The sequence below is a fragment of the Eretmochelys imbricata genome, chromosome 2, assembly GCF_965152235.1.
Source record: "Eretmochelys imbricata isolate rEreImb1 chromosome 2, rEreImb1.hap1, whole genome shotgun sequence".
NCBI lineage: Eukaryota > Metazoa > Chordata > Testudines > Cheloniidae > Eretmochelys > Eretmochelys imbricata.
Genome location: NC_135573.1, coordinates 239,441,044 through 239,455,282, shown reverse-complemented (window position 1 = coordinate 239,455,282; position 14,239 = coordinate 239,441,044). Strand labels below are relative to the sequence as shown.

Below are 14,239 nucleotides of genomic sequence, written 5' to 3'. Positions count from 1 at the left end.
CTTCGGAGACTGCTCCAGAACTTCACCCCTCTGATGGTTAGAAACCATGTTCCCTCTAATTTTTGACCAGCTGTGCGCGCAAAAAATTTCTTCTGTGCAAATTTTTGACAGGCCGTGCGCCCAAAAAATTTATTCTGTGCAAATGTTTGTGCTTCTGTGCAAATGTTTGTGCATGCGGTGTTTCGCCCTGTGCGTGGGATTTAGGATATGTGTGCAGACACACGCACAGCGTAGAGGGAACAGTGGTTAGAAACCTTGGCCTAATTTCAAGCCTAAACTTATTGATGGCCAGTTTATATGTATTTGTTCTGGGTTCCACATTAAGATGCTTAACTTAAATAACTCCTCTCCCTCCCTGGTATTTATCCCTCTGATGTACTTATACAGAGCAATCCTATCTCCCCTCAGCCTTCGATTGGTTAGACTAAACAAGCCAAGCTCTTTGAATCATAAGACAGGTTTTCCATTCCTCAGATCATCCTAGTAGCCCTTCTCCGCACCTGTTGCACGTTGAATTAATCTTTCTTAAAAATGGGAGACCAGAATTGCACAAAATACACCAGATGAGGTCTCATCAGTGGCTTGTATAATGATACTAACACTTCCCTCTCTCTACTGAAAATACCTCACCTGATACATCCTAGGACTGCATTAGCCTTCTTCACAGCAGCATCACCACATTGATAGCTTATAGTTATCCTGTGATCATCCAATACACCCAGCTCTTTCTCCTCCACTGTCACTTCCAACTGATAACCCAGCTTATAGCAAAAATTCTTGCTCTTAGTCCTCAATGCATGATCTTGCACTTTGCACTATTAAATATCATTCTGTTTCTATCACTCCAGTTTACAAGGTCATCTAGATCTTGTATGATATTCCGGTCCTCCTCGGTATTGGCAATACCTCCCAACTTTGTGTCATCTGCAAATTTTATTAGCACACTACCACCTTTTGCGTCAACGTCAGTAATAAAAATATTAAATAAGGTTGGTCCCAAGACTGATCCCTGAGGAACTCCACCAGTAACCTCCCTCTAGCCTGACAGTTCACCTTTCAGCATGACCTATTGCAGTCTTCCCTTTAACCAGTTCCTCATTCACCTTTCAGTTATTAATTCCCATCTTCTCTAATTCAACAAGTAATTTCTCATGTGGAACTGTATCAAATGCCTTACTGACATCCAGGTAGATAAAATCTAATGCATTTCCTTTGTCTAAAAAGTCAGTTATCTTCTCAAAGAAAAATATTACTAACTTTGTTACCACCTCTTGAGTACAACAACTGAAACAATTGAAGAAAAAAATCTACGGTTACTTTCTATCATTTAGGCTACTTACTTTTTGCAGGGTTCAGAGTAGCAGCCATGTTAGTCTGTATCCGCAAAAAGAAAAGGAGTACTTGTGGCACCTTAGAGACTAACAGATTTATTTGAGCATAAGCTTTCGTGAGCTACAGCTCACTTCATCGGATGCACTCAGTGGAAAATACAGTGGGGAGATTTATATACACAGAGAACATGAAACAAGTACTCCTTTTCTTTTTACTTTTTGCAGTTCACCAAGCTTGGAACAGATCATTTAACTTTAGGAAACATCCTAAACAGCCCTTTCTTATCTTAATCACCCGTTAATCACTCTGTTTATAAACAAAATTCTGACTTCTTGCCCCAGGGGCACAAGCTGTTAGCAGTCTCCTGTCTCCTCTGCAGAACTCATTACATTGCACACTCAGACTGCCTGCCTGAGGCTTGCAGTTTGGGGGCAATGCCCTCCCATGAGCCCCCAAACTCTGCCTATGTTTGCAGGTTAACTATGTGAAACCTACGGTTTCTTGTACCCTACTGTGGATACTTTCATTCTCTTCTCTGCCTATCTTTTGGGCGGGGCGAGCAAACTGAACACAATAGTAAAGGTTTCAGAGTAGCAGCCGTGTTAGTCTGTATCCGCAAAAAGAAAAGGAGTACTTGTTGCACCGAAGAGACTAACAAATTTATTTGAGCATAAGCTTTCGTGAGCTACAGCTCACTTCATCAGATGTAAAGGTGTGGCTATCCTATCATCATCTTTTCTTGACCTGCTGCTCACAAACTGGGTAGAATTAGTGGGGGAAGCAAAAGTGGATGGGAATCTGGGAGGCAGTGACCATGAGTTGGTTGAGTTCAGGATCCTGACGCAGGGAAGAAAGGTAAGCAGCAGGATACGGACCCTGGACTTCAGGAAAGCAGACTTCGAGTCCCTCAGGGAACGGATGGCCAGGATCCCCTGGGGTACTAACTTGAAGGGGAAAGGAGTCCAGGAGAGCTGGCTGTATTTCAAGGAATCCCTGTTGAGGTTACAGGGACAAACCATCCCGATGAGTCGAAAGAATAGTAAATATGGCAGGCGACCGGCTTGGCTTAACGGTGAAATCCTAGCGGATCTTAAACATAAAAAAGAAGCTTACAAGAAGTGGAAGGTTGGACATATGACCAGGGAAGAGTATAAAAATATTGCTCGGGCATGTAGGAATGAAATCAGGAGGGCCAAATCGCACCTGGAGCTGCAGCTAGCGAGAGATGTCAAGAGTAACAAGAAGGGTTTCTTCAGGTATGTTGGCAACAAGAAGAAAGCCAAGGAAAGTGTGGGCCCCTTACTGAATGAGGGAGGCAACCTAGTGACAGAGGATGTGGAAAAAGCTAATGTACTCAATGCTTTTTTTGCCTCTGTTTTCACTAACAAGGTCAGCTCCCAGACTGCTACGCTGGGCATCACAAAATGGGGAAGAGATGGCCAGCCCTCTGTGGAGATAGAGGTGGTTAGGGACTATTTAGAAAAGCTGGACGTGCACAAGTCCATGGGGCCGGACGAGTTGCATCCGAGAGTGCTGAAGGAATTGGCGGCTGTGATTGCAGAGCCATTGGCCATTATCTTTGAAAACTCGTGGCGAACCGGGGAAGTCCCGGATGACTGGAAAAAGGCTAATGTAGTGCCAATCTTTAAAAAAGGGAAGAAGGAGGATCCTGGGAACTACAGGCCAGTCAGCCTCACCTCAGTCCCTGGAAAAATCATGGAGCAGGTCCTCAAAGAATCAATCTTGAAGTACTTGCATGAGAGGAAAGTGATCAGGAACAGCCAGCATGGATTCCCCAAGGGAAGGTCATGCCTGACTAATCTAATCACCTTTTATGATGAGATTACTGGTTCTGTGGATGAAGGGAAAGCAGTGGATGTATTGTTTCTTGACTTTAGCAAAGCTTTTGACACGGTCTCCCACAGTATTCTTGTCAGCAAGTTAAGGAAGTATGGGCTGGATGAATGCACTATAGGGTGGGTAGAAAGCTGGCTAGATTGTCGGGCTCAACGGGTAGTGATCAATGGCTCCATGTCTAGTTGGCAGCCGGTGTCAAGTGGAGTGCCCCAGGGGTCGGTCCTGGGGCCGGTTTTGTTCAATATCTTCATAAATGATCTGGAGGATGGTGTGGATTGCACTCTCAGCAAATTTGCGGACGATACTAAACTGGGAGGAGTGGTAGATACGCTGGAGGGGAGGGATAGGATACAGAAGGACCTAGACAAATTGGAGGATTGGGCCAAAAGAAATCTGATGAGGTTCAATAAGGATAAGTGCAGGGTCCTGCACTTAGGACGGAAGAATCCAATGCACCGCTACAGACTAGGGACCGAATGGCTAGGCAGCAGTTCTGCGGAAAAGGACCTAGGGGTGACAGTGGACGAGAAGCTGGATATGAGTCAGCAGTGTGCCCTTGTTGCCAAGAAGGCCAATGGCATTTTGGGATGTATACGTAGGGGCATAGCGAGCAGATCGAGGGACGTGATCGTCCCCCTCTATTCGACATTGGTGAGGCCTCATCTGGAGTACTGTGTCCAGTTTTGGGCCCCACACTACAAGAAGGATGTGGATAAATTGGAGAGAGTCCAGCGAAGGGCAACAAAAATGATTAGGGGTCTAGAACACATGACTTATGAGGAGAGGCTGAGGGAGCTGGGATTGTTTAGCCTGCAGAAGAGAAGAATGAGGGGGGATTTGATAGCTGCTTTCAACTACCTGAAAGGGGGTTCCAAAGAGGATGGCTCTAGACTGTTCTCAATGGTAGCAGATGACAGAACGAGGAGTAATGGTCTCAAGTTGCAGTGGGGGAGGTTTAGATTGGATATTAGGAAAAACTTTTTCACTAAGAGGGTGGTGAAACACTGGAATGCGTTGCCTAGGGAGGTGGTGGAATCTCTTTCCTTGGAAGTTTTTAAGGTCAGGCTTGACAAAGCCCTGGCTGGGATGATTTAACTGGGAATTGGTCCTGCTTCAAGCAGGGGGTTGGACTAGATGACCTTCAGGGGTCCCTTCCAACCCTGATATTCTATGATATTCTATGATATTCTATGATATTCATCTTTCTATAATGTCTATTTTCTGCCCCATTTATAATTCATTTTTAAGTGATGCAGAGTGATGTGGAAACACACTCCATTCGAGTCAGAGTATCACTCAGTGTGTATTACAGTATCGTGCACTTGTTTAAGTTACATTTAGGGTGGAATTTTTAAAAGGTTCATTGTGGCCTAACACTGCTTTCAGTTTTCAGAGTAACAGCCGTGTTAATCTGTATTCGCAAAAAGAAAAGGAGTACTTGTGGCACCTTACAGACTAACCAATTTATTTGAGCATAAGCTTTCGTGAGCTACAGCTCACTTCATCAGATGCATACTGTGGAAACTGCTTTCAGTGAAGTCAATGGAGAAATGGTAACGGAATAAATCAGGTGCACTTTAAAATCCCACCCTTAGTCTTCCATCGTGCTGCCTAATTCCCCAGTTTCATTGCATCCTTTTCAAGTGTCTCACAAGCTGCTTAGTTTTGTGCCACTAACAAGCAGAGGTGACTACTCCATGGGTGCTCCGCCTTGGAGTACCCACGGAAAAAAAAATTAGTGGGTGCTTAGGATCCACTGGCAGCAAGCACCCCTCTCTCCCCCAGCGCCTCCCGCCCACTAGTGGCCCCACTGATCAACTCCTCTCCCTCCCTCCCTCCCTCCCTCCCTCCCAGTGACTCCTGCCCTCCGTGATCAGCTGTTTTGCAGAGTGCAGGAGGTGCTGAGAGGAAGCGGGAGGAGCGGAGAAGGGGCATGCATGGGAGAGGGGGAGGAACTGGGCGGGAAGAGGTGGGGTGTGGGCAGAGTGGGTGCAGGAAGAGGCAGGGCAGGGGTGGGGTCTTGGGGAAAGGGGTGGAGTGGGGGCAGGGCCTTGGGGGAAGGGGTAAAACATGACCATGAGATCTATATCAACTTCCTGGCCAATGAAGCAGAGGACAGCCTAAAGTACAACAATCTGCATCCTGTCTACAGGGTCATCACACTCCTGACTGGCAGCCATAAACAACCTTCTAACATCCCCATCACAAAACCAGGCAACTCACTCTGCTCTTTGATGGACAAGTCCTGGACAGAAGGACAACACATTATGAAAGCATACTCAACTATTCACCTGCTGACAACCGTCCAGAGCCATGTCACTTGGCAAACCACATGGCTGCAGACACTGGGATGAAAAGACAGTTACCTACCTTTCCATAACTGTTGTTCTTTGAGATGTGTTACTCGTGGCCATTCCATTCCAGGTGTGCGTGCGCCCACATATGCAGTTGTCGCAGATTTTTGCCTTAGCATTATCTGCTGGGTCAGCAGTTGTGCCCCCTTGAGTGCCATGCTCATGTGGTGGTATATCAGGCGCCGCCGACCCTATGCCCTTTCAGTTCCTTCTTGCCAGCAGCTCCGACAGAGGGGCAGGAGGGCGGGTAATGAAATGGACACGGGCAACACATCTCGAAGAACAACAGTTATGAAAAGGTAGGTAACCGTTTTTTCTTCTTTGAGTGCTTGCTCATATCAATTCCATTCTAGGTGACTCACAAGCAGAGCCAATGGAAGTGGACTCAGTGTCTCAAGGTTACACCCTGCAAGACCGTGAACTCTATCTCCAGCACCCATCAGTCTAAGGTGACTCGCAACCAGGCCGAACGGTACGGACGAAGATGGTTGATGAAAGAATGGGGTGGATCCTGGGAGGTGACTGGGGCATCACTCTCGACTGCACCCTCAAAACATATGCTTCTGGCCCCTTAGGTGCTTTGCTGCGCCAAGCTGTGCAGGTGAGACTGCCAAGACCTAGGCAGCGGGTGACGATGATCAGAACTGCTTTCTTGCAGACTGCAGCGTATGCATGCCCAATGAACAAAGGGTGGCCCAAGTGTCCTTCAACCCATGCAGCTTTGCATCTGTTTGCTCTGAGAAAAGACCGATCCCATGGAATGGGAGGTCTTGGATCAAGGTCTACATCTCTTGGGAGAGGCCGGCAGTCTGAAACCAGGAGCTGTGTCTCATAACCACCTGCTGCGACCACCTTAGCCGCCATGTCCCAAGCCATTTGGAGGGAGCACTGAGTCACTGTGGTGCCCTCCTTCACCAGGGTGCCGAATTCTTGGGCCAAGCCCTGAGGGAGTGACTCCTTGAACTTATGGCGGGAGTCCCATAAGTTAAAATTGTATCTCCCTAGGAGGGACTGATGGCTCGCCATGCGGAATTGCAGGCTGACTGGTGAATAAATTTTCCTCCCAAACAGGTCCAATCTTTTGGCCTCTTTCTTTTGGGGGTCGAACTGGTATGTCTTGCTTATCCTTTTCATTGGCTGCAGAGATCACCAGTGAGCCCCAGGGAGGGTGGATGTAAAGGTACTCAAACCCTTTGGCTAGGACAAAGTATTTCTTTTCTGCCCTTTTTGAGGTGGGAAGGATGGATGAGGGAGTTTGCCAGAGGGCCTTGGCAATCTTGAGGACATCGTCATGCACTAGTAGTGCGACACAGGCTGGGGTAGCTGCTGACAGGACATTAAACAAGGTGTCTGCCTGCTCAGCCATTTTCTCCACCCCCAGTGGAGTTCTTGGTCACCCGATGAAGAATGGCCTGGTGTTCTTTAAAACTGTCTGTCAGGCTGGCCCTCGCAACCACCTGGTCTGGGGATGAAGATGATGACTGTACTGCCGGGGGAGGCCCTGGGGCATCTTCTCCTGTGGGGGAAGGGAGGCTTAGGGGTAGGTGCAGGCTCCTCTGTTTTGATGTCCAAGCATGCCTTGTGCACCAAGCCCAGTGCCGTCGGTGTTGCCAGCTGTTGCTCTGAGGCACTGGCCGATGAGCGGTGTGAAGGGGGCATCACCATGACCGGTACTCCCCATGTACTTCAATAAGGCCACAGCGCTGGCCACAACGCTGGCCACTGGCCGTTCTGTCAGGGCGGCACAGTTGATGTTGACGTGGCTTCAGGCCCATTCGCGCCGGTCAAGTGTAGGCGAAGGGCTGAACTGTCCTTCTGTGCCAGAGGAATCGCCTTCTGGTGACCACGGTGGAGCCGTTGATGCCTGAGTCTGTCTGCTGACCATCGCCGTCGGAGACAGATGTCAAGGGGACCAAGATGCAATGGGGAGCACTCCCACAGAGCAGGCAACCTAGACCTGCACCGAGAGGATGATGGGTGGGAGGGTGAATGGTGCCAGTAGTATGGAGAACAGTGTCTCCCTCTAGGTGATCCAGGTCAAGATGGCAGGGACCATGATCGCGGTGCCAGTGACTGAGAGCAAGCCCCAGAGGATCTGGGCTGTGACTCCGGCAATCTGCAGCGTGAAGGTGAAGAGCGTTGCTTTGTCTTGGGGGATTGGCAGTGCTCCACTGCCCCCTGAGAGGTCTTAGCGGCTGGCTTGCCCACACTAGGAGCCTTTGCTGATTCCTGAGGCATGTGTTGCGTTGATGGCATGAGTGGAGGCCTTTGCTCTCTCAGTGCTGGGGGAGCTTCTGAAGGTGTCAGTGCCATCAGGAGTTTAGGTTCCATGCCGCTCCCAGGAGTTGGTGGTGGACCTTTCAAGGGCTAAAGGCCCCAACTGGGGAGGCACGAATGTGTGGCTGTGGAGTGGCCGGGTAGCCCAAAGTGGATCTCTTGCCTGATGACCCATGGCCCTTCTTGCCTGGTGTTGGGGAGCCTTGCTTCCTAGCCTTCTATTTGAGCACCAGCAAAGAGGGAATGGTGACGAGCGGAGCACTGCACACTGAGGCAGATGTACTCAATGAGTCCTGGTGGGACGGCATGGAAGCCGGCTGAAGGGCAGACTGCACAAGGAGAGCCCGTAAACGAATATCCCGCTCCTTCTGCGTGCAGGGCTTAAAGTTTTTACAAATACAGTGTTCATCTCTCAGGTGTGATTCCTCCAAGCACTTGAGGCAGCTGCAATGGGGGTCACTTACAGGCATAGGCCTGTTGCAGTCTACGCAGGACTTAAACCCAGCCCAGGGTGAAGTCCCTGCTAGGACTCTTAACTGCAAACTACACTTAACAACTATTTAACACTAACTACTATAAACAAACTATTTATAAGGCCCTAAGGCTCGAAGTCAGTAAAGACAAAAACTGCTAGCCCTTGGTATGCAAGGAAAGGCGTTCCGACTAACCACCACGAGAGACAAGAAGGAACTGATCGGGCGTAGGGTCGGTGGTGCCTGATATACCGGTGCACGAATGCAACACCACTGCCAACCCTACGGATACCGCTAAGACAGAAATCTCCAATGACCACGCACATAGGCGCGCGCACTTCGAATGGAATTGACATGACCAAGCCCTCTAAAAAGAACACAAAACCTTTGTCACTCAAGAAAGTATGAAAGGTCAGCCAATGGTTCCGCGCGAGCTGCTCAAGGTACCTTGGAACTAGTAAGCACTGGCATGTTCTTAAAATGTGGGCATCAGGCAAAATACCAGCAGAATGGAAAATGGCATCATAGTGTCCCTGTACAAGGGCAAAGGATCTCACACCAAATGTGGCAGCTACAGGCCAATCTCATTGCTATTGGTCCCCAGAAAGGTCTTTGTTCACATTTGTCTTGGTGGGATGCAGCCACTCCTTAACAAACATTGTCCTCCACAGAAATCAGGTTTCCCTGTTGAGTGGTTCACCATAGACTCCATCCTTACCTCTGGCTTCTGGCTGATCTGCACTGAAAATTTAACCACTCACTCCATTTGACATATATCAACATCAGAGCAGCTTCTGATTAGGTGATATGTCAGCACTTTTCCTCGCCCTGAAAGGAGTTGGCTTTCCAGATGTTTAGATAAATCTGGTGTGCAGTCGTCACACTGGTATTGGTGCCAAGTGTGTGTAGTGGTTCACAGCTTTCTCCATGTTTCTACATGACCCCAGGTATGTGGCAGGGATGCATTCTCTCCCCAGCATTATTCTGTGAAGCTATCAACTGGATATTGGGACTTGCCGCTTCACATGTCAGAATCAAGGTGGGTCAAGAAGTTTTCACTGACCAAGACTATACCAATGATGCTGCCCTGCTAGTGGAGAAATCAGAGAATTTCAGCTCTGCCTTCCAAGATGTTGTCTCCACTATGGGGTTGAATGCCTCATGGCATGAATCTTGGAGCTGGGCCACCAGAACCACTGGTGCAGGTGGAATTGTCTATTATATTGAGTGTTGATGAGTTCATTTAGCTAGGCTACAGGCAGTGTCCAAATATTTACAGCAAACTGGATGTTCTTTGATGAAAATATCATGCAGCCTACTGCATGAAGTCCATGTCTCACTTATGGAAGCAAAAATGTCTGAGACTTGGGGTACGTCTATACTACACACGCTGTAGTGTAGACCAACGGTTCTCAACCTGAACCCCTGAGCAGCATGCAGCCCAAATAGCACATAGCTGCAGCCCAGCTGTGTTCTAAAAATATTCAAAATTTGCCACTCTGGGCTGGCAGGGAGCGGGGCTAGCTGAGTGGGAGACCTCGTCTGGCAGCCTGCTGGAGTGCTCCTGCCAGCAGGGGGCTGGTGAGTGCTGCATGGTGGCAGGTTGCGGGAGAGTGGGTCTCTGGGCAGGCTAGGAGAGGGCTCTGGGCAGTGAAGGGGTGGGGGGCACTGGGAACTAGGGGTTTGTGGGGGTGCTGCAGCACCCCCAGGTCTTATGTGGGGCTCCGCTTCTGGCCCTGCACCTCAGGTACTGGCTGCTGGCCCGCACCAGGCACTTTGATCCTGGCCTGGCACTGGAGGTCCCAACCGCCTGCCTGGCGCGGTGGGATCCAGGTCCCAGCTGCCGGCTGCCTGGCCCTGGGTGGCGGTGTCCTGGCAGTCGACTGCCCAGCCGTGGGTGGTAGGGTCCCAGCTGCCAGCTGCCCAGCCCCTGACAGCAGGGTCCCGACTGTGAGATCCGGCTGCCCAGCCCTGCACTGTGGTCCAGTGTCCGGCTGCCCGGTTCCGTGTTCAGCTTCTGGTCCTACTCTGTGGAGGGGTCTCTGGGCAGGGGGTGCTGGGCACAGGGGAATGTGGGAGGTTGGGGGGAGGGAGGGAGGGCTCTGTGGTTCTTAACCTGTGGCCTGCAGCCCACAATGATAAAAAGGTTGAGAACCACTGGTGTAGACACTACAGTGACGTAAGGCGTTCTTCTGTTGCTGCAGAAAATCCTCCTCTCCGAGAGGCAGTGGCTAGGTTGATAGAATTCTTCCATTGACCTAGTGCTATCTACACTAGGCTTAGGTCATCTTAACAATGTCTGTCAACAGTGTGAACTTTTCACACTCTGTGCAATGTAGCTAAGCTAACCTAACTGTAGGCCTGAAAGCCTGATCCATAGACTATAGTCAATTACCCCAGCCAGGCAGCCGGGACCATAGACCGTGTAATTGCTCAAGCTCACACCTAGGGGGCCTGGGCCATAGACTATTGCCGTTCACCTCAGGCAGGAGGCCTGGGCTACTGGCTGACTGGTTGTTTGCTTAATCGTCCTCTGAAGGTTTGAACTGCTATTGTGCAATTGCACAGCTGCATTCCAGGCTGCCTGACCAACTCCCCAGTGCCACCAGAGGCGGCACCTGGGCCCTGAGAGGTAAGAAGCTTACACTAACTTTCTAGTATAGACCAGCCCAAACTTCAGGATATCTCAAAACCTGTGTACTACCTCTATATACGGATCAGAAACCTAGACCTATAGGCAGACTTGGAGCACCTAAAGACACTCCATATGCACTGTTAGTGCCAAATCCTAAGCATACACTTGTTTGACTTTGTGTGAAATGTCATAATCTTGCAGAGATCTGGCCTTCCTTTAATTACTCATTACATTGAAAAGCAGCATTCCATACTTTTCAGCCATGACGTCAGGATGAACAAAAACACCCAAGCACAGCGTGCGATCAATCTCTCTATTGATGTGCAAAGGGGTGCATGCCTTGACCCTACCTAGCACTGCCCCCAAGTATTTATGGATTTGCAGGATTGAGCCAGATCTTGGAATTTCACTACATGATGCCTGGTGATGCAACAGTTCTCAGTAGGCTGATGCAACAATTCTCAGTAGGCTATACATGTTTGATGATGGTAAATGTTTGCAACATCAGAAGCTAATATTTTATTTTTATTAAAAAAGAAACATCTCTTTGCATGGCATAAAATCTTTGTCACTTCAAAACAAAATTGCTTAGGTGTTAACACAACAAGTTATTTAAATTTATTAGATTAACAAAGTAACTGAACTTTTTTTTATACAGACAGGCCATAATATACAAAAATCAGAGCCTATATTTAGGCTACTAAGCCATTTTGTAGATACCTAAGTGCTTTTGAAATTCCCAGCTTGAGCGTTTTAGGAGTACAAGTCCCATTGATTCAAATGGCTGATGGAGCATAGTCCAGTCAAAGCACTTCTGTTTTCTTGACTTGTGGAGGTTCAATACATCTAAAGCTGATGTTGGTTGCAAATAGGCCATGGGCTATTTGTTTATCAATTATTGTGTTTGTGTTGTTCTTGCAGTAAGGATTTGAATAAGACTCTGGAATTCTCTTTTCAGTTCAGATCTGCATTTTTCATTACAGCTACGAATTTCCAGTAAGAAACTTCTTAATAGAAAAAAATCTGTATAAATTCTGAAATTTTGCTAACAACCAGGAAGCTAATTAAGAAAATTAGTGCAGAACATCGATTTTTGCAATGTAAGGTTATAAAATGGGAAGAAAGAACTAGCAACATGTAAATCAAAAATCTGATTTCAACTAAAAATCGTGTTTTAAATTTAAAAAATAATTTAATTTTTTGTAAATAATCATTTTTATCCATCTTGCAATTTATCTCCACTATGATAAACAACCATTAATTGTTATTTTTCTGCTGTTTAGCCATTTCTTATTCCAGAAGAGGATTTTGTACGTAAGCCAGTATTTCTTATTTTCTTATTAGTCTTTTGAGAAGGAACTTGCCATAAATGATTTAGATCTTCAAGGAATTATCATCTAGCAGATTCTCTTTGCCAATTATTTTTATTACATGTTTCAAATAGCCAGCCTGTTACAGAGACACAAGTTACTTTTACAGAAAGTGTGCTAGTTTGACTCAATCCATTTACATTAATTTAAATGTTGTTTTATTATGCTTTTACGTTTATTATCAAATGGAGTACTAGATCATTATTTTACACTCCGTTATTGTAGACTAGCATTTCCACTTAACAACTCCCAGTACAAATAATCCAAACCCAAATGTTTTAATTATCGCATGTATTAGTTGTTACTTTCACACAAGACAAGTAAGTGAAACAGAACGTATAAGAGGGTATAAGTGAAATCTATCATAAAAATAAATAGTCAATGCTAAACCTAAGGCCATTTAAGCTTCAGAAACCTTAGAAGTAATTTTTGCTTGATTATAGCCTCATTTCATAATAATCAGTGGTTTGAACTTCCATCTATTTCCACAGCTACACAGCCTACAATAGATGCATGGATCCTTATCTTTCTAAAATATAGGGAATTTGTAGGTCAACCTTTCAGTGTAATTCATTTTGTAAAGACTACTGATTAGTGAAATAATATTTACCATTTTCATCCTGACCACTAGCTTCTGGTGTGCCTTGTCTCTGGTCCTCCTCAGGTGCTTCAGGGTAAATAACAGCTGTATCTTCCTGTTGAAGGAATTCTTCAACATTGGGGTCATGATTTTGTTCATTTTCTACTTCGGAATCACCTTCATCTTCTTTTACTAAAATAAAAAAAAAAGCTTTGTTAATGGAATTTCAATGTCACATGAAAATATTTTAAAATAATACATAAATGACAGTAATATTTTGCACTTCTATAGCATCTTCCATTCAAGGATCCCAGTGCACTTCACAAATATTAATTAAGTCTTAGGTTAAGCCCTGTGGGATAAAAGAATTTTAGCCCAGTTTTACAAACAGAGAAACTGTGGCACAGTTAAGTTAAAAGGACACCAACTTAAACAAAATCAAAGTTCATCTGTATAATGTTTCACTGTTTTCCTTTCAGGCTCAGTTATTTAGTCAGTCACTGTCCCCGGTCCGTGTTTGTCTTTCACATAGCCATTGGGGGAAGAAATAGGAAAATGTAGTTGTAAAACCACAAAAATTAGCAAGCAGAGTTAGAGGAATGTGTCTTAAACTATTTTTAGATTTTGACTAGATTTCAAGTTGGCAGTGTCTCTAAGAGATTTTGCTCAATATCACACGAAGTCTGTATCAAAACCAGGCATTGCATGTGGATTTCCTGCCGTCCTGTCCTTCACTTAATTCATAAGACTATTCTCCTCCATGAAAGGAAATGCATACTCTTTTTTCAACATGTTTAACACACTGGGGTAAGCTGAAAACAGCAGTTGAACAGATAAGACGTAATTAATTTCTAAATAGGCACATTCAGAGGAAACCACTCAAAGCCTGCCTATTTGGAACAACAATCAATTCCACTGCACTAGTTGGACCCAGGGTTTGCCTTAAAAAGTGTACAGACTGAAAAGAAATCCCCTACAGGTAGCAATTATCAAGACCTCCCTTCAAACCACTAAATGTTGGCATTATGTTTTTATTTCCCATTGTGGATTCCCTTCCTGAATGGTTTCTCCATCTTCAGAGTCATAGAAGATAATACAAAAGTTAAAAATTAGGACAATTTTTTTTTAAAGTCCTAACTTTGTCCATGTTAGGCTCCTTTGTTCGACTTAACTTTTCCAAAATCTTGGGATAAAATGATGGATTCTTGATCATGACTGAGTGATTCTATTCTGAATGGCACTTGCCATTCCTGCAGCTTCTTTGGGTCCTGCAATTGCAAGGCTGAATTTGTTCAAGACACAATTTTTAACTATATTTAAAGTTTGTTCATTACTGCAAACCTGTAGGACATATTCATGCA

At 46.2% G+C, this 14,239-nt stretch overlaps 1 protein-coding gene across 4 annotated transcripts in view; it reads right to left on the bottom strand.

The window, feature by feature from the left end:
• The window catches only part of ZEB1 (zinc finger E-box binding homeobox 1), a 214,527-nt gene that overhangs the window by 30,163 nt on the left and 170,125 nt on the right, over positions 1-14,239 (bottom strand). For all 4 annotated transcript variants that reach the window (XM_077808272.1, XM_077808274.1, XM_077808273.1 and 1 more), the window contains exon 4: positions 12,909-13,070. In XM_077808272.1, the coding sequence (XP_077664398.1) occupies positions 12,909-13,070 (162 nt within the window). The remainder of the gene's footprint in view (positions 1-12,908; positions 13,071-14,239) is intronic.